Here is a 27,355-nt window from a genome sequence, read left to right as displayed (position 1 = left end):
TATAAAGATTTTCTAGGCGAACTATTTTTAAGGTTCTAAGTGATGTTTTTAATAATTTTTAAATATTTTAATTTTTTTATTAATATTACCGACCTATTTGAGAGAGAGTCCAATGTTATTTACTTAAGTTGTCATACAACTTTTTCTACAAAAATCAGAATGCCGCTCTCACATCGACCTCAAAACTGGTCTAATAAATACTGAAAAGTAGGGCTATTTATCTATACAAAAACGAACAGCTATCCGTTTATCAGAACTGCCAACCTCATATTATTCAACCGTTAAAATGTGAAACATTTAGACAACCTAAAAATATAGTAAAAAGTAACTAAAATTATTAAAACATTTTTGGTCACTATGATCTTAAATAAAATTATTGATCCAATTACCTATTATCACCATAATCTGCATCAAACTTGTAAGGAATCCTCTAATTTCCTTTTGAGCAATTTCTCCTATATAGATTGGCACCGAAACAAATCCCAGATTAATTCCCATACCAGTGAATACTCTTGCAGCGTAAATATATTCCTTCTTAGTAACGAGCGCTATGGCAATCCAGCAGATCATGAGGACAGTACTAGCCAAAATTAGACATTTTTTTCTTCCAAGTTTGTTCGTGACGTACGCGGTTATGGGAATGGCGCACACTACGCCAATGAGGAAACAAGTTTCGATCCATTCAGCCTGTTCCTGGGACATTTTTATATGACTTTGTTCGCTAATAAAATAGGGCACCATAGGGGCACTCCATGCGACACACATACCATCAGTAATGGAGAGGATTGTCGCTAAAAACATAAAATATAAATGTTAATCGCATGTATTATTACACGGATTTTCAATTAAGCTTTAATATTCATTTTTAGTAAAATATTGATTCCATTGATACAGCACTGTTAGTGTAAAATCCGTTTTTTTATCTGTTTGATGCTAGTTATAAATTTTTCAATATCAAAAGTCGATGATTTTGTTATATAAATGTAGGATTAAATTAGACTATTTAATTTTTATACAGGGTGATTAATAAGAAACTATACATACTCCCACGGTTCGTAGACTTACTACTGGGGTGGGGATGCTTGAGTTACGTCACCAGAGTACACAAGAATACAAAACCCATTTATTCACGATTGAAACTGAATGTAGGGGGCAGGTCGATTGCAGTGTTGATTGGTTGAAGGGGAAGAATTACGTCACGAGAGTACAGTTTCGGGCTTAATGTTCATTGGTTAGGCGGAAGAGGCAACCGTAGTAAGTCTACGAACCGTGACATACTCCATCGAAAGCAGACTTCACTAAAGTCTGCTTTCGATGGAATTGGTTGTAAAGTCGTTTGAGTGTTCAGTTTGTGCAAAAAATTAATATAAGTATAATAGGGCAATTTCTCCAGTTAATGAACCTTAACCAAATCGACAAGGAGGTGATCTCATTCAAGTATTAGAGTCAGAACACTGCCAACGAATTCATTTATCTACTGATGCAAAACAAATTATTGAACTCAAACTCTTGTCAAAAAAAACATGGACAGTAATGAAGCCTTACATGAAACGGCAACTTTGACTAAAAAACCATTATCCACAGTCAGAAAAATTGTAAGTAATCCTATTATACCAAGATTAACAAGACGGGATGACAGTATTTCTCGGAAGCTCGATCGTGCAGATCAAGATCTTATTCGTCACAAAGTGTATGCCTTGTATGAACAACAAATTGTACCCACACTAGATATATTAGTTGACAGGCTTCACGTCGACAATACTGAAATTAAGTGCAGTAGAACAACTGTTTGGAAGTGTTTGCAACCTATAGGGCTTAAATATAAAAGAGTAGATAAAAGACAGGTACTTATGGAATCCTATCGTTTACGGATATTGCGAACGAAATATTTAAACAAAATTAAACAGAATCGTCGAGAGAATCGACTTATTATTTATTTAGATTAAACGTGGTTTGATTCTCACGATATGCCATCTAAAGATTGGGTAGATAATAGTCAATCTTGTTCAACAAAAGCGCATTCTAATAAAGGAAAAAGAATAACAATATTCCTTGCTGGATCAGTCAATAGATGGGTTCCAAATGCCTTATCTCTATCAGCTAAAAACATCAGTGATTCTTGTCTCGATTACCATGACAACAAAACTTCAGATATATTTAAAGACCGGCTTAAAAATAAGTTAATACCCAACATCCACCCTAATAGTGTTATAGTTATGGACAATGCAACATATCATATCAGGCAATTAAATAAAATTCCCAGTTCAAGCGATACGAAAATAACAATACAGATTTACTTATATGACAAAGATATTTATTTTCACATAAATAATACTAAGATGATTTATTGGACATTTTAATAAAGAACAGGACATTGAAAAAATAATACTTTTATGATAATTATGCCGAAAATATGGGTCATATGATTTTAAGACTTCCGCCTGTGTATTTAACCCAATCGAATATATGTGGCATCAACCTAAGTCAAAAGTTCGAAGAAATAATACTGCGCCACATTTAATTCCATCTGTCCTGCATCTAATTGAAAGGGAAGTACTCAACATTGATGCGAATAGTTGGAAAAATGCAGTCTCACATATCATGAAAGCTGAAAATTCATATTTTCCTACATAATATAATATACAAAATATTATCATCAATTTAAGAGACGACAGCGATAGTGACACAGATTTGACATAATATCTATGTGACGTAATATTTATACTCGTTTTGTGTGTGTGTGTGTGTGTGTGTGTGTGTGTGTGTGTGTGTGTGTGTGTGTGTGTGTGTGTGTGTGTGTGTGTGTGTGTGTGTGTGTGTGTGTGTGTGTGTGTGTGTGTGTGTGTGCGTGTGTGTGTGTGTGTGTGTGTGTGTTTTGTGTTTTATTGGCACTGGTTTTCACAACCAACTGGCCGGTCAATTTCATATTGATTTTTTTAGACTATAACTTATCACTAACTCAGAGGAGTAATGTGTAGTGTCTGTGTTGAGTAAATGTCTTGTTACTTTAGTAAAATCGACTTCATTGTCTTTACAAAGAGTTATGTTTAAGTTTTCCGTTTCATGTCTGAAAAAGTTGGCAAAAAATGGAAAATTTCTTTATTAATAATTTCATGAAAAAAAAAAATTCTTCATTAAAGGTTATGCTTTGTGATATCATTAATCAATAATCTTATTAAATATTAAGTGGTAGATAGGGAAAATCAAAATTATTAATTAATACTGAAGAGGAAAGTGATTTTAAATTTAGATATGCAAGAAAATGTAATTTTAAAATGTTTGTATATTTTTTTAATAGACAATATTTTTTTACCCGAATGATTACTTAATTATTTAATATATATATATATATATATATATATATATATATATATATATATATATATAAATATATATATATATATATATATATATATTTATACTTAGAATATATGTATAGCTATATGTATATGTATAAAATAATAACAATACATTATAATTAAACAGGGGAAAACATTAAAGCCGGATATTGCTACCGTTGATCCATTCCATTGCCTCAGGAGTTAGTTTATGGATTTCGTTCAAACTACCTTCGAATCGTGTGGGTGTACATTCTTGGATGAAGTGGTGGACTGTTTGTTCAGCAGCATTGCATTTGTTACCTAGCTGTCTGCAATGCTACATTGGTTAAGCAATTCTTTGCATACTCCATGACCTACTCTGATTCGGTTCAGATTACATTATACTCGGCGTGGAAGAGAGAAATGGTTGGGTTTGACTATGGGATTTTCTATTAGATGTGCGTTGTCCACTTCTTCGTTCCATTCACCTATCCAATGCTCATTAATTGTGAAATTGTTTGGAACATTGTTAGCTGTTCTTGTTAATGGGTTTCGAGATTTCATCCGCAGTTGGCCCTGATTTAGCTAATCAATGTCGGTATTTATTAGCAGTTATGGATGCTTCTAACATTTCTGGTACTAAGCTTAAAGGGCAGCTAACCGTCGTGCTTTGGGTGGTGCAAAGCTGCTTAAAACCGCAAGAAATTGAGTTGGCGTACTCTTTATGATCCCCGTAAAATATCTTATGGTTTGATTTAATTATTTATCTAGAAAGTTAGTATGGTGACTGTTTAGCCAGACTGGAGCACAATATTTGGCTGTTAAATAGACTAATACAAGGGCGCTTGTCCTGATTGTATCTACATTGGCTCCCCAAGAAGTGTTTTCCAGCTTGAGAATGATTGCGTTGCTGATGTTGCGAGTTTTTATTTTAGCTGCCGATTTATGTAGGTCTTGCTTGAAAGTTAGAGTACTATCTAGTATTACCCCGAGATTTTTTGGGTTTGGGTTATGTTTTAGGATAACTTTTTCGCATTCTATGTTTAATCTGTGGTTTACTTCACGACAATTTAGATGGAAAGTAGTAACTTTCGTTTTTTTAGGATTTGGTTGAAAACCATTTTTTAAAATATATGATAATAATATTTAGGCAACCTTCTAGAATAGCTTGGACGTTCTCGACGTTTCTTGTTTGTATATCTAATGCTATATCATCTGCATAAACAAATTTGCGTAAGATTGCAATATAAGTGTCTGAGGTGTAAATGTTAAACAAGAGCAGCTATAGAATCGATCCTTGGGGTAAGCCATTTTGTAAACTTTTGAATTTACTAGTTTTCCCATTAACGCTAATTTGAAATAATTCGTTGCACTGCATTTTATTTACTAGGTTATTCACCTGACACAAATGAAGTAGTAGGCCTTCCTTCCATACCGTGTCGTAAGCGCAAGTTAGATCAATGAAAGCTGTTGCCGTTTTGATTTTTTGTTGGAAGCCATTTTGAATCAATGTTGTTAGAAAAAGAACTTAAAATAGCGAGGAATTACCAAAAGAAATTCCTACCGAAGTATTTGTGCGAAACAGACAAATAAAAGGAAAAACTAAAAATAAATATCAAAAAGAAAATATTAAATCCATTAATAAATTTGAGAAAACAGCTCATTAAGCGGTATAAAAATACTACCGAAAACATTCACCTTTCAAATGTAAAAGGACCTAAACGGAAAACTTATATTTTTTCAGGTTCGTCACAATCGGACATACAACAGCCGAAATAAACGATATCACCCACAACTTAGGCATTCTACCTATAAAATTAGGAACCGCAAAACTCCAAAAATCTATTCATACATTTGTACATTTTTATAATTTAAAACCACTTATAACTGAATATGACAACCTGAACAAGCAATTTGAGTATCTTAAAAATAACATTTCTAACAGCGAATTCTTTAGATTAGAGACGTACAACTACGTTAATATTATTCAATATATCAAAAATAGCATACAAGAAAAGTTTAGCGGTCTAAATATTTCAATCAAAGGTAATTTAGACGCCGAAGATGGCGAGAAGATAAATTTAATACTAGAACATTTGAAAACTAATCAACTAAAATTAGAACATCAGATACTTAATCAATATTCTCTTAGTCAACAAATCATAGATAACTTCAATAAAACCATTCAAGATATTCAAACAAATGAAATAATCCTTAAAACAAAGATTTTTTAAATAAAAGACATTGTCGATTTTCAAACCAAATTTGAGAACATTATTTATCTAAAAGACATGTTCAATGAACTCATTATCACATATAATTCCATACTTGATATAATGGAGACTGTAGAAAATCCTATTACTTTTTGTAAGCTCAAAACCTTACACCTTAGTATTATTAAATCTAGTGATCTATTTCGAGAGTTACAAAGAATCTCTTTATTTTACAAAACACAATTACCATTTGAATTAAAACACGAAAATATTTTAGATTTTGAATCCATTCTGGAAATCACCTGTAAAATAGAGGAAAACCAAATTCAATATTTTCTGACAATTCCTATCAATTTTGAGAACATCTTTGATCTCTACTATTTATTACCTATACCCACACAAATTGAGTCAGAATTTGCAATAATAATACCTAATACAAGAATTTGCTAAAAAATAAAAATACAATAATACCTCTCAACGACATCTGCACCCACGGTAAAATTGTCCAATGTCCAAGCCGTCTACAAAATAACTTTGAAGAATTTAAAATTTGAAAAAAATCCCACAAACAGAATTATACCCATCATGGAACAAAGATAAAATTACCACATTCCCAGCATTTGGACGATCATATTATATCTTGCCATCGTTGTAATAATCATCTACATTATCTATAAGAAAATAAAGACAAGAACAAGAAAAGAAACCAAAAGAAAGGAAGACATAAGAATGTCAAACATACAGGACCCAGATGATTCCAGTTCGAAAATTCACCTCCCACAAGGAGCTTTAATCTAGAGGAAGAGGAGTTATAGAGCGACGCCTATGGGTTTATTCAGGCCATGGACTTAGGAGTGCTGACATGGTCAAAGACATTGAACTTAGGAGTGCTGACGCTATGTTTCGTAATATTGTGAATTGTATAATTGCAACTGTATATATGTTTTATTTTAACTAATATTTTATTCAGTTTAGAATCTGATTTTATTGTAATTAGTCGTTTTAGCTCTAATAAATTCTGTTTTTTTAAAAAAGGACTTTTGACATTCCCAAATTTGAGTTATATATATATATATATATATATATATATATATATATATATATATATTCAAAAAACATAAATCTTTAGGTTGTTTCTAAGTTTGTTCCTATCAATTATGCGACCCACTAATACATTACAACCGGATACAAAACAGTTTTTAATATGGTATATATTTTTTTTATCAGAAAAATATTTATGAAATTTGAGAAATAAATATTATTAAACGCTCCTGATTCCACAACTATAAGTAGCACATATACTATTCAAACTTAAGCTTTTAATCTTTATTCAGTTAATTAATCGTTTTTCCAGTAATTTGTACCGATTGTTCCTGATTCTATTTTCCACAAAACACCGAAATTATTTAGAGCATTAAAAGCAGCTTCTTCTCTTGACTCATGGCCACAAAGTACACCACTTGCTATAAAAAGAATTAACTGTTTCTTTATAAACTACTTCAAGTAAACAGTTTAAGTTCAAGAGGCTTTAGATAGTAAATGAACTGGAAATGTAGTCTCCTTCATTAGTTTCTGACCGAGCAACGTATTTTTCCAAAGTTCTTTTCTTTATTTTAACATCTCTACTGTAAGGATAACATTTTCGTCGTCGGGGAAGAAAAGAGAACAAATATTCTGCTTTCTCAATGTTATGTTTGTGAAGAATATATATACGGTGTTTAATATTTAAACATTAATTTTTGGTCGTTAAGTTAATCCCTTTAGTTGTTAATCTACAATTTTCTGCACTTGTGTCACTCAGTGATACATATTTAAGTTACTTCAATTTTTTATTAATATAATAAAAAATACCTTTTAGTAACTAAAATCTAACAATTTGGCATTAATAAAATTAGTCAAATAACAGTTTTTTAATTAATTATAGTAGAAATCAGACGATTTCTTACCTACTGTGCTTTCTACAATATAGAAAGCAGACATATTGATGAATTAGTCGACAAGAAAAATCTACAATTTGTATTATACGACCTATCAATCCACCATGGCAAAAATCGTTCGCGAATTAGTTTCTAGTTCTCACGAACATGAATAAATAAATAAAGCAGGAGGAAAGTTTGAGATTTAATTTCATTACATTTTACATTATATTTTAATTTCAGTACATCTTTTAAGTATCTCAGCCAATATAAAATGTTTTAAAATCTTTGTCTCTATAGATGGTCTCAAAGTGACTAGTCTGTACAGGGTAAATACACAACATCGATGCCATACTTCTTTGCAAACTTGTATTAAAATAAACGTCACTTCTTACTACTTAGCCTAATCCATCTTTTGTGTTGAGGGTAGCTTAAGTTCTAATGCCCACTAACGACACTGCCTGGCTTCCTTCTGTCAGTGGTTCTCAAACATAAATAATATTTGCTACAACATACTTGGGTTAAATTAAAATAAAAAAGAAATTAAGAAATTTATTTATGTCACACAAACAGTTTGTTTTTAATTCTACAGTATGTGATAGCGATACAAACCATTTGTTTATAGATTTAAATAAAATCGAATTAAATAAAACTAACATATAAAGAAACATTTTATTTATGTATTGTTCCGTTCAAAAGTTAAGGGAAGAAGGACTTTTAAAAACCGTACTGTATATGTTGGCAGTAACAAAACGTAGAAATATCCGAAAATAAACTAATAAATAAGTTGAAAATAAAAGAAGTCATTGTATTTAATTTCGTGTGTAAGTAATCGTAATTGTACACCATTGTATTTAGTTTCTTTTTCTGGCAATCGCTGTCACATTTAGTTTCTGCTTCACAATCATCATCATCATTATTATCGTCACTGTCATCACTATCACTCCGTTATTTATATTTATATATATATATATATATATATATATATATATATATATATTATATTTATAATAATTGGTTCGAAATCATCCAACAAATTGTCAATTTCCCACATTTTTTTTTCTGTTGCTATTACGTGGTTTACGTAGTTTTCCCATGTCTCTGCAGTAATGACCTGGTACGCTGCTGTAATTAAATTTCGAATTTCAGCTTCTTTAAAATTCGCGTTGCGTCCAGCTATATACCGTTTCACTTCACTCCAAACCATTTCGATGGGATTGAGTTCACAGTGATAGGGTGGGAGCCTCAGAATCTTCACATTGTGCTTTTTGGCAATATCTTCTATTATGCATCTATCATATTTTGCTTTGAAGGCCTTGACTACATCAAGTAACTCGCATTTTAAGTAGTCTTCTTCAAAAAGTAGGTCCTTTGACAGAAGCCATTCTTGAATATCTTTTTTTAGTATTGAACTGTTGGGAATTTGTTCTAACCTTCTGCTGTGATAGCATGCATTGTCCATTACCACAACAGTTTTTTCTGCCAAATTTAGCATTAAGTTATTTTCGAACCGATCTTCCAAGGTCGGTTCATCCATTTCGTCGTGGTAGTCCTGAGTATTTTTCTTTGCCAAAAACGTGTGCTCTATCAACAAATCCACTGGTATATCCTGCGTGCAATAAAATGAACCGTGCACCACGAGCTGTTGGACTTTTCAGACCACAAACAAAAGCATCGCGATGAGGTGTTATTGTTTTATCAATCCATTCTTTTTCACACTGTGCCCGATATTTATCCATGATTTATGAATTGCGCGTAAATAAAGATGATACCACGAGATGATTTCTAGTTTTTCAATCAAAATTGAATTTCTGCCACGTTTTATAAACACAAAATCCATATCACTCAGCAAGTGATGTAGCGTGGCCCGTGAAAAGTTGGGCAAAGTTTTTATGACATTTACAACAGCTAATATGGTATTTATTGTTGGTGGTATGTTGTCACGAAAAAATTGATGAATTATTGTACGAATTTGGCCCCTGACAACTTCATCGTACCTGTTGTCACGAGAATTACCAACCTTTCGCTTTTTGGGCCTGCTCTTTGTAGATTGTAATCCAGCAGGTGATGAATATTCCTGTTGTATGCGAAACAGACTCTTTTTGCAAACACCACTAATTTCTGACACTTTCCTAATTACACTTGATACAGAATCGTTGTTATCCTGATTAAGATGATAATTAATAATATTCATTAGTATCTGCTTCTCTGAAAGTTTCAGAGCTTTTCCACGTTTCTATTAAACGATTTCCTCCATTTTGCGGTAAAAATTCGGCGTCAAATATAACAATAGCCAACAACAGAAAATAACATTCATTGCCAACAAAAAATCATAACAACAGCCACCAACCAATAATAACAATAACAAAACAGTAACAGTACATCCAAGATGGTACAAATAATCGTAACTCGAATATGTTTACGCGCTCCGAAGAACAAATAAAGACTAATTAAGGCCTTGGATGTATCAAGCTTTTAAACATATTCTGTACAAGAATTACTCTAATTGCTTCTTAATTATTAAATAACTTAGAAGAAAGTATGCAGTAAATATTAACCAAAATTACGAATACTGCACATTATGGCAGTAATTAGAACTGCAGGGACATAAATAACATTTTAAATTTGGCAGTTAGTAGAAATTACACGAATTATTTTAAACTTTGAAACAAATGTTTATTTAATGCACATTTTATTATACTACTGCTACCAATAAAAGATAAAAGTTGATAAGTTACTATTAGAAACAAATAATGTATAGTATTATGTAAAATTATTAGCAAACGATATTTGTAAATTACATAAAATTGCACGTGAGGACTTGTTGAAAACTCCTGGTTTATTCCGTTTATTTAGAAAGATACACAATAGAGAACGCCATCGCTCACTGCATAAAATTGGCAACGTCTTGGAAAATTTCCATAAGGTTAGCATTGCATATCTTACCCTCTATAGCCCTGAGACAAAGTATAGATGATCCATAAAAATATCTGATAGTAATAGGCTTAGAGGATGGGTGATTCTCTAACCCCATTGCTGCACTGGTATGTTTTACAGGAACTAACAGACAACTTGACGAATTTTTATCGTATAACAGTTCACTCCATATTTATACTGAATTTACAATATAAACAGAATAAAATTAATCCAATAATTTTTTAGATTTAAAAATCATCAGACTTAAAAATAGACATGAGTTCTTCGTATTTTATAAACCTACCAATACTGACACGACTCTACACAATTCATCATCCCATCCTACACAACATAAACTGGAAGCCTATCATAGGATGTTACATAGATTAATAGAAATTCCAGTGTCAAAATACAACTTTGAAAAATAAATAAATATCATTAAACAAATAGCAGTAAACGGTGGGTACAACGAACAAACAATTATTAAAATTTGAAATCAAAAACTACACACGAAAGCCCTGAAATTAGTATTTCTACCACCAGAGAAAAAACCCAGTACCTTCTGCTCAATTACATATACAGGCAAAATTACAACAAAAATAGCCAAACACATAAAAAAGAAAGGAATATCACCAGCTTTTAGAACAAACAATAACTTAGGCAAATATATTAAAAACAACAAGAGCCAAAATAAAAAGCACTTACACAGTGGTGTATACAAACTTAAATGTGGCGACTGCCCAAAAACTTACATCGGTCAAACTGGTAGAACCATTAACAAACGTATAGCAGAACATAAAAGGGCTTTCAATAATAGAAAAACAGATTCTACATACGTACTTCACCTTCTAGATCAGAATCATTCTTTAAATGACCAATTTCAAATTCTTCACATTCAAAATAAAATCTATCTTTATTACAATCTATGGAAATTAACAAATTAAACAACACAGACATAATTCTGAATGACCAATTTCGTAATATAAATTGTAAACCTCTCCTCCTCAACCTAAGACTATCCTAAATTGTAAACACATTCAAAAATATATCACTTGAGAAAGGCAGTCTGCCGAAACAGCTGTAGAGATAAAATATTATATTAAATTTTATGAAAGTTTTGAAAACAAAGGTTTGAGTGTTTTGTTGAAATAAAGACAGACCTCAACTATATGTATGGATGACATTAAACGAATTGCTAGTCACCGATGCATGCAAAAAATATTTAAAGAATCAAATCGATACACTTAAGGGAAGATAACATCCAAGTATATATGTACTCGCTGTTGATGAATGATGATGATGAAGAACTTGATCAGTTTGACTTTTTTAATTCTGTTTGTATGTATAGTCCATCTTTTTCTGTTCAATATCCAGTTTATTTTGTGTATTTTCTTGTAAGGTATTTACTTGTTATTTGTTCTCCCAGCGTATTTTCTATAATTCTTCTTAGTGTTCTCATCACTGTATTTTTTGTCTGTGTCTTTAATATTAATGCCTCCCTAATATTCCTGTACAAGTTACTACATAATCTCATTGACTGCCCTGATATTCTTCGACAAATAAATTTTAACGTTCCATCTTATTCAGTGAGAAATTCGATTACGTTCACAAATACACAAGCTAGAACTAATCTTATGTTAAATTCTCCTCTCTATTTCTCATGTGCAACTATTATAATTCCTTAAGTGCTTACTGCGACATATTTCACTGCAGTTTAAAGCAGCTTACTAGGATGGCTGAGATCTACCTAGGTGATTGAGTAGTTTCTTTATGTTAAGGTAAAATACTCGAAAAATGTGTTATTTACTTAGTACCTATGAATTATTAATATTTCATTTAACTTTAGTATTGTATTTTGTCCTATAAATGGATTCTGTTGGACAGTAAACGCTATTATTATTATTATCATTATTATTAATATAAATATAAATATAAAATACGTTATTATTGGTCTTATGATTATTTATATTTATTTTATCCTAGTGGCAATACATCGGTTTTATCATTATGGTATTATTAAGGTATCTTGTCAACATATTGTTTTTCTATTCTTGATCCATCACTTTGTTCTTCAGGTGTTTATAACCGAATAATGAAATCCCTAGGTTTTTTCCTCCACTAATTGTATCGGCTTTTTTATAAGTACTGGTTCTTCACTTGTCCTTTATTCTGTCAATATTTTTTACTTTCTTCTGGTTTTTACTGCTGTTAATTGTTTCGTCATTACTGTCCAACAATAATTGAATATTTCAATTGTTATCATATATTTACCTGCAGCTTTCCTATATTAAGCTTCTAGTAATTTCTCACGAACATTCAACCTCTACAAAAATTAAAAGAAACCTCTAATAATAACAAGAAACATAATATACCCACTATAACTGACAACAAAAATATAATAATTATGGAAAGAAGCGAACAAATTTAAGTGTGGAGGATATTTATCGAAACATCCTTTGTAGATGGTAGACTTTAATTATAACAGACGTCAACGTGGGAAATGAAAGGACCCCCAATCCTAAACATAGAGGCAAAACAAGCGATACAATTTGCAAAGAATTGGAAAGCTTGTGGACCAGACCAAACAGAAATAGATGTAATAAAACTAATAGATGATAACAATATAAAATTACTAATAGATTTTTTAACAACATATATTAAAGTGGCATAATACCAAAGAAACGGCTTAACTCAGAATTCATAGCTATAGCAAGGAAACCGATTTCCCGCAAATGCGATGAATTAAGGCTCATTAGCTTAATGATTCACTTACTAAAAATATTCTTAAAGATCATACAAAATCAAATTAATAAAAAATGTGAAATAGACATAAGTGACTCTCAGTTCGAATTTAAAAAGGCCTTGAAAACAAGAGAAACGCTATTTGTGACTCAAACACTCATTTAAAAATGCATCGAATACCAAAAGGCTTTTGATAGAGTCCAGCATGAACAATTGTTGTATGAAGTATAGAAAATTGAGCTAGATTAATTAACCTTTATTGAAATCAAGAAGCAACCTTAAAATATTCTAACCACACTACTAAAAGCGTTCGTAAACAAAGAGCTGCCTGACAAGGCCGTGTCATGTATCAACAAGCACTGTACGGTGCCGAACTTTATATAAAAATAAACGGTAAATAAATGAACCAAATCAGGTATGCAGCCGATACCGTTCTAATAGCAGAAAAAATGGAAGACGTACAAAATATACTAGGCAGAGTTAATCAAGCAAGTGAAGCAATGATATTGACAATAAATCTTCAAAAAACTAAAGTAATAGCGATAAACCCCCAATTAGAACAAATTCACAAATTCAGATACTTAGGAGTAGTACTAATTCAGATACTTAGTAGTACTATAAGTGGGATTCAGATATAGAAATAAAAACAGGCTAGGAATATGTACAATAAATGGACGCAAATTATCTATAACCAAAAAAGTAAGCTTTTTCCAGCCAGTTATAGCTCATGCATTTTGATCCACTCCTCGACTTGGTCGCGTGTACGTTGTGCACCAAAGATAAGGTCCTCCCTGTCCCGCGCCACTACCAGCATAGCGAGGTCGTCCGCAAATGCGAAAGTACACCCTCTCCGTATTGTTGGCTCACCACCCTGTCATATGCCAAGTTTCACAGCGTGGGTCCTAGGACCGACCCCTGCGGCACTCCAGCCGTCACGTTAACCACCACTCCTTTTTCTACCACAATTTTCCTCTCTGACAGATAGTTGAAGACCAAATTTTTTATGTGTCTCGGACACCTTCTCTCTTGTAAAGAATTCATTAACTCTTTCCATTTTAGTATGTTGAAAGCATTCCGGACTCAGGACTCCGGACACAGTAGGATTGCCCACCTCTGGTTAACCCCCACCCCGCGCAACTCCCGGAAGTCTTCCATCAGCGCATCCACCGTACTCCTGTTCTTTCTGAAATCGTACTGCCAGCTATACCGAATAAATTGAACTGTTTACTGAAAAAAATCCTCACGTTTCTAAAATTAGAGTTCGTGAATGCCAAATATCATAATAAACAATGGAATTATGCGTTAATAAATGAGTCTTATTTTTCCTTTAATAAACAAAATGGTACTATTTTGACATTTAATAAACGACAAAGCTGTTTTAAGCCGATTATAGTTTTTGTGATAAAAATGAATCTATTATTTGGATTTGATATGAAGTCATGTCGAGCTTGGTAAGATTTGGGTTCAGAAAAGGTGAATATAAATTCGATATTAATACACTAATGGCAGCATGTATAAACTATATATGTCATAAAACATATAAAAAATAAAAAAGCACCTGGCACAGATGAAATAACTTGTATAGGAATAATGTAATTCCTTGATGTAGGAATAAAGTAATCAGCTGTATATGGACACTAGAATTCGTCCCAGAGGATTGCAAAGTAGGAATCCTATTTCCTAAGTACAATGGAAAGACAAACCCGAAAATTATAGAGGCATATTATCAAGTTATTATCAAAAAACTAGATATAAACGGCTGTATTAATATCAGATCGACTCAAATATGCGCATATGCGAATGCTGTTGCCATTATAAGCCGGAATAGAAGAGTATTAACCGAAAAAGCTATAGATTTGGAAGGGGAAGTAGCTGCATTTGAGTGCTGTCGTCACAATAGGCGGGGACTTTACAAACCTTTCCAAACAATTTTAATTTGTGTGCATTTCTTCCATAAGAAGTTTGAAATATTGGATTTTCAATTATTTCAAGAATAAATAAGGACTTTTGGGCATTGATGATGATATATATATATATATATATATATATATATATATATATATATATATATTACAATAACTGTTTGTTCTTAATATTGTACATTTTAGAATCTGGACAAAGGCAAGGGGCCGAAACGTTGATTTCTATGGAAAATAAAATCTATTTCCACATGTAATGTAATTTATTGAGCCTAAACCCAAGAAAAACTAATTTTATATTAAATATAGTATGGTTCAGAAACTTAAAACTATAATATATATATATATATATATATATATATATATAATATATATATATATATGTATATATATAATTATATATGTATATATGTATATATATATATATATATATATATATATATATGTAGATGTATACAAGAAAATCTTAATATAATAATCTTTACCTGATAAGGAAGCACAGAATTGAAAAAGCTTTCCATTTCCCATGGTAAATCGCAAAATGTCACTGAATGGTTATTTTCAATTAATAATCTAAGTTAGTTCACTTAGATTTAAACTCAACACCTAAGAATTTTAACAAACATCACACTTCGATGGTATTCCTTCAAAGTGTTATATCTCTAATGATAGAGAGGTCAAGTTCAAGACTAATTGGAAAAAAGAAATTAATTATATGTAAATAGTATCCGTGCAAATTTTAAAATAAATTGTGCGCCGTTATCAGTATTTACATGCGTTTGTTATCGATATATTTATATATAAATTTTGGCAAATATATTTCTGTACAAGAACAATCAGGTAATTTTTGTTATCAAAACACAATGGATTTCGATGATAATTAATCAAGTTTTTGAAGAACGGTATGTGACCTATTTTGAGAAAAATTTCAGAATGTAAAAATGCTTAATAATTTTTATCGTTCAATAAGAAAAACAAAAGTTTATGCTTTAAAACACATTTTTTATTCCATGTAAGCTCTCTGAAGTTTAATTTACTTGTTCCAGTAATCTTCTAATTTGTGGATTCCATTATAACTGGATCAAAATCCAGTTATAATGGAATTTAGACTAAAAATATTTCTGTAAGTTAAAAGGGAAAAAGTGACAAGAAAAATAGATATAAGTATCAAGGTTGAGAAAAAAACAGAAACGATAGAGAACTTGGTATATACAGATGTTGAAGTAACATGGACTTCTCTAAAAGTGGAAATAACAAAGATACAAGAAGTAGATATCGGGTTCACGAAAAACAGCAAAAAACAAGAATGTTTAAGGCCTGAGATGATGGACCCTAAAGAAAACTGGATGTCAACAAAATGCATAGAAATTGAATATTTTTAGGAAAGATACGCCACCTTTAATGCCCATAAGAAAGTAAAAGAAGTGAGATGTAGGCACAAAGAGATAAAAAACAATATTAAGTAATCATCTTGGTTTATTAAATTATTATTTGTGTGGTAACCTATGGGCAAAATTTGTTTGGATTCCAAACAATTCTTTAAAGCAATTACATTCGCCACTACTTGTTTTCAATAAAAATCATAGTGGTAAGTCCAAATTCTGTATTTTTGCTATATACAGTGTGTAAAAGCCAAATGGAATAAATTCATTATTTAGGTTACTGTACATATTTATAAAAAATCCCAAAACACGTCAAATTTAAATTATAACTTGACATTCTTTACCGTGAAAATGCAACCCCTACCTTCAACCCCCTTAGAATGACAGGTACAACCCCCCAATTTTTAAAATAGGAACTATAGGCTTGTGATATATCGTTTGAAAGGTCTTTTCATTCTCCATTTAAAAATGTTGTCGCTTTCAAGTTTAATAAGATTAATTAAGATGAAATAAATTAAAATCATGTGGTTACCGAAATTCGCTACAATACAATCAAAAACTAAAATGTAATGCAAAACGTAATAAAATGTAGAACACGAAAAAGAACTATGAATTTGAATGAAGTAGATGTTCAAAATGTTCACCCGGAACGTCTTGGCAACATCCTAATCTCAAATAAAACTGTCTTCTAACATTATTTAACATAACAGTGATCGACCTAATCGCAAGCGTTATTCGTTCTTTTAAGTCATTTAAATCAGAAGGTTTAGTTTTGTACACATGGCTCTTCACATATCCCCATAAAAAGAAATCTAATAATGTAAGACCAGGTGATCGTGCTGGCCATTCAATCGATCCTCGCCTCCCTATCCACCGATTGGGAAATATTGTATCGAGGTACTGCCGGATATTAAGTTGGTAATGTGGTGGTGCTCCATCCTGCTGAAACCATATCGTATTCGCTGGAACTTGAGGGTCTCCTGGATCAGGATATAAATTTTCCAACGTTGGAATGACATCATTTTGAAGTAGTGCCAAATAATTGTTGCCATTCAAGTTGCCCTCAATGAAAAAGGGACCAATGATATTGTTTCCTACAATCCCTGCCCAAACATTAACCTTTTGAGGGTATTGAGTGTGTTCTTCTCTCATCCAGTGAGGATTTTCCGTGGCCCAGTAGCGGCAATTTTGCCGATTAGCATGACCGTTAAGTGAAAAAGTACACTCATCAGAAAACATAACTTCTTCTAATTGGATAATATTGTTATCCAACATGTCCATAATTTGCTCACAAAAAAAAGTTCTCCTATCAAAATCGTCTTCCATGAGCTCCTGAGTAGGTATCATCTTATAGGGATGCAATTTATTTTCTTTTAATATGTTTACTATCGATGTATGGCTAGCATTGAATGTAGTGGATGCCTGTCTACTCGATGTATGTGGATTTTCCTGAAACTTAAGCAACACATCTAATTTGAGTTCATCACTCAGTGCATTGGCAACTGCTTCTTTTATCTGCCTTACATGACCAAACTCGCGAAACTGATTCTCTATTTTACTTATTGTTCCTTGGGATATAGGCGGTAAATTAGGAAATTTCTCATGAAATAGGCGAGTTACTTCCTTTTCTGTTCGGGTATTATCTCCGTAACCAATCATTTGTAAAACTGGTATTTTATGCATTTCCGTTAATCTAACCATTTTTCAGAATTGAATTGAACGAACTTTTTACTTAAATTAAAATACTGACAACTTAAATAAAACAATTTACAAATGCGTGTTAAAATAACGTTACCACGGAAATTCTTTAAAGTTTTTTAATGGTTACCATCTAAAAACCACATTGCTATGGTTTTTGTTCACTTTCTCATTATCAAGACCTAAACGGGAAATAAGTTTTGAGTATATTTTAGCGAATTTCGGTATCCACACGATTTTAATTTATTTTATCTTAATTAATCTTATTAAACTTGAAAGCGACAACATTTTTGAATGGAGAATGAAAAGACCTTTCAAACGATATATCACAAGCCTATACTTCCTATTTTAAAAATTGGGGGTTGTACCTGTCATTCTAAGGGGGTTGAAGGTAGGGGTTGCATTTTCACGTTAAAGAATGTCAAGTTATAATTTAAATTGGACGTGTTTCGGGATTTTTTATAAATATGTACAGTAACCTAAATAATGAATTTATTCCATTTGGCTTTTACACACTGTATAACAATCTAACTACAAATAATACGCAAATAACTGATAAATTTCATTATATTCTACGGCTTGCAATGTTGTACCTGTTTTTCGTATTAAAATTTTTGAACGGTAGTAACCTCCATTTAGGAAATGTTTTGAAAAAGCCATCTGTTCCTATTATGCCCTGCCGATTCTTTATTGCAAATTTTTGTACATATAAAAGGCCAAAATTATTTGATTAAGGACACTTTTAGTAAAGCGCATAATTGATAGATTCTCCAGTTTCGATATATTAAATATTTTACCCTCTTATAATAACTAGAAACTAAGTGCAACCATTACCAAATGTACAAAAAATTGTTAAAATAAATAAAAACAAAACGGGTGTGGCAGTCCACTGGGTCTGCCGGTAGAAGTTATACTTCTATAAACACGTTCGCCTTTACAAATTTATATGGGAGTCAATCTGCACAATTATTACATATGTAATGCTATAGGTAAGAGAGAGCAGAAAGAGAAACAGAATTAGGTATATAGGTATATGGTGCATCGTTTGCTGTATATAAACAACATTTGACCTGTAATAGGAATATAGTAAAAGAAGGATTGAATCAATATTTTGATGAAAATGTATATTTTTATTTTCATATATGTATGAAAGGAGTTGAATGCAAAAAAAATTGATTACGCATACTCTAAAGTAAAATTTATTGTTTATTTTGTTATGTATATTAAAATACATTACAATACACTGCAACATAATTCAATATAATAATACAATACAAATTAAAGTGCAATATTCATAAGTATTAAAAAATGACAATATACATAACTTACTTACGTATATGTTTAATTTACCATGATAATAATATTAATAAAAAAATAATAATATTAATAAATATTAAATATATTTACAAAAGGAACATTTTTATTCTCGAGAGAGAAAGAGAGAGAAATTATATCTTCTGTCTCTCTCTAACCTATACCTTACATATGTAATGATTTTGCCGATTCACTCATGTACAAATTTCTAACGTCGAATAGGTATAGAAGTATATTTTCAAAAAATGTTTGTGGAAGATAAAAATAAAAAACCCACACCTCGGATTATGTTTAATGTAAAATTTCGCATTTTTGCGTATATTTCATATATTTAATAAGATTTACATGGGGTTTTTAAATATTTCAAAAATAAAATTCGTATTGGGAACTCACATATACCAGCGTATCAACAAAACACGCAAAAAATTTGCGAATTAGACTTAATAGTACCGTATTTCAAAATTGACAGTTCTTGGTCACAGGTACATTCTCGCGAGAGAATAAGAGAGAGAGAAAATATATCTTCTGTCTCTCTCTTACCTATATCTTACATATGTAATGGTTTTGCAGATTAACCCCCGTACAAATTTCTAACGTCGAACGCGCGTATAGAAGTATAACTTCAATACATTTTGTAAATCGATGGTTGTAAAAAAAGTGCAGAAGAAAATTATTTTATTTAATTTTAAAAATAATATTTAAAACTTAAAAGTACATAAAACAGAATGAATCTTTGCGCTAGTTTACAGTACCGCCTACTGTACCACTTTTTCTTTAACAACTGATATCCAACATCCATGAGTCTTGATATTCATTGAAAGGCTGATATAGCATTTTTTATTCATCCTTGTACTTCAATCGCATAATAAAGTGGATTATATTCAGCAGCCAAGTTATTATCATCAAATGTTCATATTATTTGTTTGTAAAATTCTAGAGTGCGACTCTGAAGCTTGTAAGTCTTACGTTACAGCGATATATATATATATATATATATATATATATATATATATATATATATATATATATATATATATATATATATATATATATATATATATATATATGTATATATCATCATCATCATCATGTGCAGCTTTATCAACCGTTTCCAATTACGGTGCAGCCTCCCTTATTTCAATGTTATTTTATGTTCTTATTATTATTCGACGATGTCTTAGTTATACGTTGTTCTAATAATTTGCGCTCATTTGCGCCCATATTTTTCTATCTTGTGCTATTCGAGACCACGTTGTTCCTGTTAATTTTCTAATATCGTAATCCCATCTGAGATTTGGGCGCCCCTTTGGTCTCTTAGCGTTCCTGGGGTACCACATAGTTGTTCTAGTGGTCCATCTGTTATCTGTTCTTCTTGCCATATGTCCTGCCCATTGCCATTTCAGGGATTTTATTCTTTGGATTACATCAGTCACCTGGGTTTGCCTCCGTATCCATTCAATTCTTTTACGATCCCTCTTTGTTATCCCTAGCATACATCTTTCCATTGCTCTTTGAGTTACTTGGAGTTTCGACGTTATTTCTCTCTTTAATATCCAAGTTTCACATCCATATGTCAAGACGGGTAATATGCATTGATCAAATACTCTCTTCTTGAGGTATAGTGGCATTTTGGACTTGAAGACTATGGAATTTCGTCCGAATGCTGACCACGCTTGTTTTATTCGTCTGTTGATTTCCGGAAGTAGTGATCCCGATTTATGTATGAGCTGTCCCAGGTATATGTATTCATCTACTACTTCTAGCGAGGTTTCATTAATTTTTATTTCCACGTTGGCGATCAGATCATTGCACATTATTTTAGTCTTTGCTAGGTTCATTTTTAGGCCTACCTCATTGCTGGCTGTATTAAGGTCATTAATTTGCAGTTGTAATTCTTCAGGACTTCTAGCAATTAGAATGATGTCATCAGCGAATCTAAGATGGTTTAGGTATTCTCCATCTATACATAGACCTTGGTTGTTCCAGTCTAATTTCCGGAAGATATTTTCTAAGGTTGCATTGAAGAGCTTAGGGGATATGGTGTCTCCTTGTCGGACTCCTTTCTGAGTGGGAAATTCTGGGGTATTTTCATATATGCTTACTCTAGCTGTGGCCTCTTTGTATATATTTGCTAGCGTTTCGACATATGGTTTATCTACTCCTTGGTCGACAAGAGCTTCTATGACTGCTCTTGGGTATACGGAGTCAAATGCTTTCTCGAAGTCTATGAATGCTAGCGCCAGTGGTAGATCATATTCTTTTGTTCTGCTCATTACTTCCCTTAATGTTTGAATATGATCCATTGTGCTGAAGCCACTTCTAAAGCCTGCTTGCTCTCGGGGTTGTGCAGCGTCAAGTGTGTTCTGTATTCTGTTGTTAATGATTTTGGTGAATACCTTGTATATCACAGGTAGCAAGCTGATCGGTCTATAATTTCTAATGTCTTCCTTGCTACCTTTCTTGTGAATAAGGATTATGTTGGCTGAATTCCACTTTTTTGGAATATGTCTCGATTTTAGGCAGTCTGTGTATATTTTTGCTAGGATTTTCCAAGTTGTTTGACCAGCAATCTTTAGAAGTTCGGCTGTAACACCGTCATTACCGGCTGCCTTGCCGTTCTTCGTGCTCTTAAGAGCTGCCTCTACCTCATCCACGAGAACATCTGGTACATCTTCTTGAACCGCAATTTCTTCTTCGCCTATTTCTTGTGCTTCCGGAGCTTTATATAGACCCTCATAGAATTCGGTTACATGTTTTATTATTTCATCCCTATTTGTGATCCTTTCGTTGTTGTTTCCCAATGCTATTATTTGCTTTCTACCGATTGCCAACTTCCTCTTGGTTTTCCTATAGTTTTTATGGTTTTCGATTGTATTTTGTACAAGTCGTTCATTGTAGGTTTTTATATCTTCTGCGATTTTTTTCCGTATTACTTTGCACAGTTCGGTATATTCAATTCTATTAATATTGGAGTTGATTTTCATTTCTCTTCGTTGTTTCAGGAGAGCTGTTGTTTCATCTGAAAGTTTTCTATTGCTGTTGTGTGCTTGTGATCCTCCAACTTCTTTGGCGCAATTTAAGATTGTTTCCATTAAGTGTGTGCTATTCGTTGGGTCTTGTAATTTTTCTTGAATTAAATTTTGATAGCGTTCCGAGTTGTTGCTTAGGTTAGTGATATTTACCCCTGCAGTTGGTTTCTGGAGTAATTTCATTCTTTCTAGTTTAGTGTTTAGAACGACCCGAGATCTAATTAGTCTGTGATCGCTACCTGTTCGGAATTTGTTGAGCACACTTACATCCTTTATGGTTTTCAGCTTATTAGTTAGGATGAAATCTATTTCGTTCTTGGTAGTTGCATTGGGAGCTAACCATGTCCATTTCCTATTGAGGTTCTTCTTAAAATAGGTATTGGCGATTGAGAGGTTCTGGTAATGTGCGTATTGAACCAGTCTCTCTCCCCTTTCATTTCTTTCTCCAATGCCAAAGTTGCCGACACATTGTTCTTGATTTGATTGTTTACCCACTTTGGCATTAAAGTCCCCGACTAGATACTTAAATTGGCTTTTGTTCTTGTTAAGCACCTCAGTTATTTCATTGTAGAATTCCTCTATTTCCTCATTGGAGTGGGATATGGTTGGTGCATATACTTGCACAATTTGGATGGTGTATCTTCTGGATAGTCTTAGACTTAGACTAGCTACTCTGTCTGAGGTGCTTGCTATGTCGATTATCCTATCCTTCCATTTCTTATTAATTAGGAACCCCACTCCACTTGTTCGTCCATTTTCTGTTCCTTTGTGATAGAGGATGTTGCCCGATTCAAGTTCTATTAACTCTTCGTCCTTTCGTCTTACTTCGCTTATTCCGATGACATCCCATTTAATATTGACTGCTTCATTTTCTAACTCTATGAGTCTTGCCTGGTTCGCTAACGACCTGCAGTTATAGGTCGCTACGTATAGTGTTGTTGATCTGGCTGGGTAGTGGTTTAGACTCCGCAGATTCTTAGCACCCTCTGCCCTCCTGACTGGTTCCCGAGAACTACCCATCTCGGGGTCAGTTGGGCCTACGGAGAATGAGGGCCGTGGCTTTCTTTTTCCTTTATTCATAAGGGGTCGCGAGGCATACCTTACCACGCTGCCTCAGGTCGGGTTGGTAAGGGGCAAGTGTTGTCGTACAATGGCTTTTGCCAGTAACCATTGAGTTATATTATATTAATTAGATTTATAGTTCCATCTTTGATTAAAATCAGTTTCCCAGACATTATCTAAAAAATTGAATGTTTCACATTTTTCATCAAAATTATCATCATTGTTGTTGTATTTTGGATCAAAAGTCGTATTATTCATAAAAACTGTAACAAAATGAGATTTTCTGTTGCTATTTTATCCATTTACTTAACCAAATTTCAAATTTTAATATATATAAGATCTTAACGGAATTTTTCATATATTGTCATTTTGATAGTTTTGTTATATAAATAATCAACTGGATGCATTTTCATAAAAAAGGTACTTTGGGGTACCGTAAACAAACCCACAAACTGACACATATTCAAAACGTGATTAAAATGTTCATAAGTAATTGTCAAAAACACTATAATTCCGGTTCTTATCTTACCGTTGATAATTAGTGTCATTGCGTGATATGTTTTCGACGTGGGAATAATTTCGTCTTCACTTAAATCAGTTGTATTGGAAATAAATTATTTAAACAGATTAGCAATAAAGTTTGTTGCACTACTAATTTCTACATCTGACTGCATCCAATTATGTGGTAACATCTTTTTGTAAATCTTTACAGAAATATCCAATTTATTCAGATCTTCTTCAGCTTGCTATTATTCATGATCTATTAAATATATATATATATATATATATATATATATATATATATTATATATATATATATATATATATATTTATATATTATATATATATATATTATATATATATATATATATATATATATATATATATATATATATATATATATATATATATATATATATATATATATATATTCGCTTATTTACACGTGTATCTTGCTAATTTAGATTGATTTTGGCAGTCATTATTTGTGTTATCTATGCATTTATTTTTAGTCCACTATTGCTGCATTAATTCGTTATAGCGCTTAGCACTTATAGCAAGAAGCTTAATATTTATTAAATATATCGTCTGCCTTTCTTAAGTTGTTATCCCTACGTCTTCAGACACTCGTGCATCGCTGATACAAATTCGCACACCAAACGGCTACTATATGTGTCCTGGTATTTTTCACTTTAAGCACAAGCTAATCACCAACCTAACAACCAAATCTTCTTCTGTTTATCATACGGTGATATTTGTACTACCACAATTGTATCCTAGATGTCTCATCACTCCTAATATACTGAACTACAATACTTATCAATTAAGGCCGCCGGCTAGCACATTCGTTTTTTTTCTTTCAAAAAGCCGTTTGCTTTACACCAGTCGTAATAAAATGATTGGTCTATTGTACATTTTAGATTAACTACGTTACAAGTGATACAATAATAATTTACAGAGGTAGAAAAATTTCGAAGAGGTAGACAGATTTGTATACTTAAGCTCACTGATAACCAGCAATGGCGATTGCTCCTCTGAAATCAAGTGTAGCAATGGTCAGAACCTTAATAGTTAAATTAATTAAAATATGGAAAGACCGAACAATAATAAAGAATACTAAGTTCATATTGGTCAATGCCTTTATTTTTCCCATTGGTACGTACGCAGCTGAAATATGGACTCTCAAAAATCGATAGAAGTAAGATCCAAGCCTTTAAAATGTAATTCTATTGAAGACTTCTAAGCATGTCCTAGACAAAACATAGAATCAACCTGTCAGGTTTGGTACAGTTTCATATAAAAGACGAGCTATTAAAAAAAGTAAACCGAGCATACCTAATTAAGTTCGGCCACATAGGTAGAACAACGGGGACCATGGAACTTTTGGTAGTAGAGGAAGAGGTAGAAGGCTAAGGACCAAGAGAAAGATCTTCAACACGATGTGAAAACTCCACAAATGTAATAAGTTTTGCAATCCCCGTACATTTTTAGACCATACTTTGAATTTGGAAATAGCCAAATTTTTTAGGAACACCAGTTATGACATTTTCACTGACAACTTTGACCAATCAAAGCCTAGTTCATAGACGAGAACTTAAGATATATACCTGCGTTTCGTATTAAAATTAAGTCAATACTAGTCAATTAGTTATTCATAAGAGTATATTAAACTATCTACTGATCAAAAAAAGATAACGATAAACGTAGTGCCAATTGGTCAAGTGCACAAAAGAGGTGAAAAAGAACGCTATTGGTTGGTAATATTAATTATGTAATGTCAAGGTTAAAATAAGCAGACTAAAAAAAAAGGGAAATATTCGCTCACATTTATTTCATTTTTTAGCTGGGAGATCTAAGATAAGAAAAACAAAGCCGTAAGTTATATTAATAATTCGTAATAGAGTTTTAAATTCAATTGAAGGGCTTTATGTGAAACAATGACAAGAAACACATGAGTTCAAAAAGAGTTGATGCTATCCTCGGTTAAAGTAATAGTATCACAAGCCACAAGCCACTAAAAATTTATTTCAGCCCTTCGTTAATAGATGGCGCGATAAACCTATGGTAACACTATTGCATAGGTCTAATTTATCTTAGTATCTACTTGACATAATGACAAGCCACATCAAAATGGCAAACATAGGCGGAAGCGATTCGGATATTTCTCTGAGTTTTGACGATTCTAGCAAGAAAAATACTGAAGTTGAGTCGACGTTTGATGACAGTGACCGTGATCCTGACTATATAAAATCTAGAAGTGACTTAAGTAATGAAAATACAGCGGTGTGTAATATTTTTGTTAAATGTGGCTTGTCACGTCACATTATTACCATTCAAGATTAAAGTATGATTGTAGTGGCTTGTGAAATGGCTTGTTATATTATTTTTTGTTGTAGGATAATGAACAAAGTCCGTCAAGAAAGAGGACAAAATCAAACACACCCGACAAAACTCCAACAAGTCGATGGATACAAAGAAATAAACACTGTTATTCAAGATCAAAAAGAAAAATTTGACGAAATTTAGGGCAACCATATGTAAGCGATAAAACGAAAAAAAATGTGCCTGTTCGAGAATTGGGACTGCCTTGCAGTTGCACTAAGAAGTGTGGAGGAAAAGCTTCAGGGCCACGGGAGCAAAATTTTTAACGAGTTTTGGAACCTTAGTTCATGAGAGTTGCAAAATATTATTTGGATGTTCAGATGTTGTTAAGAAGAAAAGGTTCTACCGAAAGAAGCAAAAACATCAAGAATCGCATAAAAAGAGCAATGCAGTCTACTCCATCAATGTTAATGGTGAAACTACACGTGTCAGTAGAACAGAATTTTAAAATATCCAGGACTTCAAGCTTCTAAGGGCAGAGTAAATAACATTATTCGCAAGAAGATAGAAGGAAATCTAGTGCCCGAAAGAGACAACCGAGGAAAGCATACAAAACGTGTAAACAAAATATCTGATTTGGAAATACTAAGTGATTAAAACTACATACATTCGACTCCAAAGTGTTAAAGTCACTACAGTCGACAAGAGAACATGAATACGGTTTACCTGGACCATAACATGAGTAAAGCCAGTCTCTATTCGGATCGATATGTCCCTTGGTGTAAAGAAGCGGGAATTGAACCAGTTAAGGAGCATACTTACCGTAAGATATTCTGTACCGAGTATAATCGATTTAAGTTGCCAAAGTCAGACACTTGAAAGACATGCGACGAAATTAATATCCAAATAGAGTCAGCAAAATCAGAAAAAAGAAGATTATAGCGAATTAACAACAAGACTTAATTTGCACAAATGTAAAGCTCAGGCAATGCAATAATTACCGAAGAGCGAAACAGCCAGT

At 32.3% G+C, this 27,355-nt stretch overlaps 1 protein-coding gene across 2 annotated transcripts in view; it reads right to left on the bottom strand.

The window, feature by feature from the left end:
• Nucleotides 1-27,355, bottom strand: part of LOC140432333 (facilitated trehalose transporter Tret1-like) — a 50,913-nt gene that overhangs the window by 10,438 nt on the left and 13,120 nt on the right. The window contains exons 1-2 of one of the 2 annotated variants that reach the window (XM_072520165.1): nt 15,512-15,732; nt 390-791 (exon numbers count right to left, since the gene is read on the bottom strand). In XM_072520165.1, the coding sequence (XP_072376266.1) occupies nt 390-791; nt 15,512-15,554 (445 nt within the window). In that variant the 5' untranslated portion in view covers nt 15,555-15,732. Of the gene's footprint in view, nt 1-389; nt 792-15,511; nt 15,733-27,355 lie in introns of those variants that run through there. The other variant, XM_072520164.1, reaches the window with a different exon arrangement.

This window comes from Diabrotica undecimpunctata, chromosome 1 (assembly GCF_040954645.1).
Source record: "Diabrotica undecimpunctata isolate CICGRU chromosome 1, icDiaUnde3, whole genome shotgun sequence".
In the NCBI taxonomy this organism is placed as follows: domain Eukaryota; kingdom Metazoa; phylum Arthropoda; class Insecta; order Coleoptera; family Chrysomelidae; genus Diabrotica; species Diabrotica undecimpunctata.
This window is presented reverse-complemented; position numbering and strand designations above follow the sequence as displayed.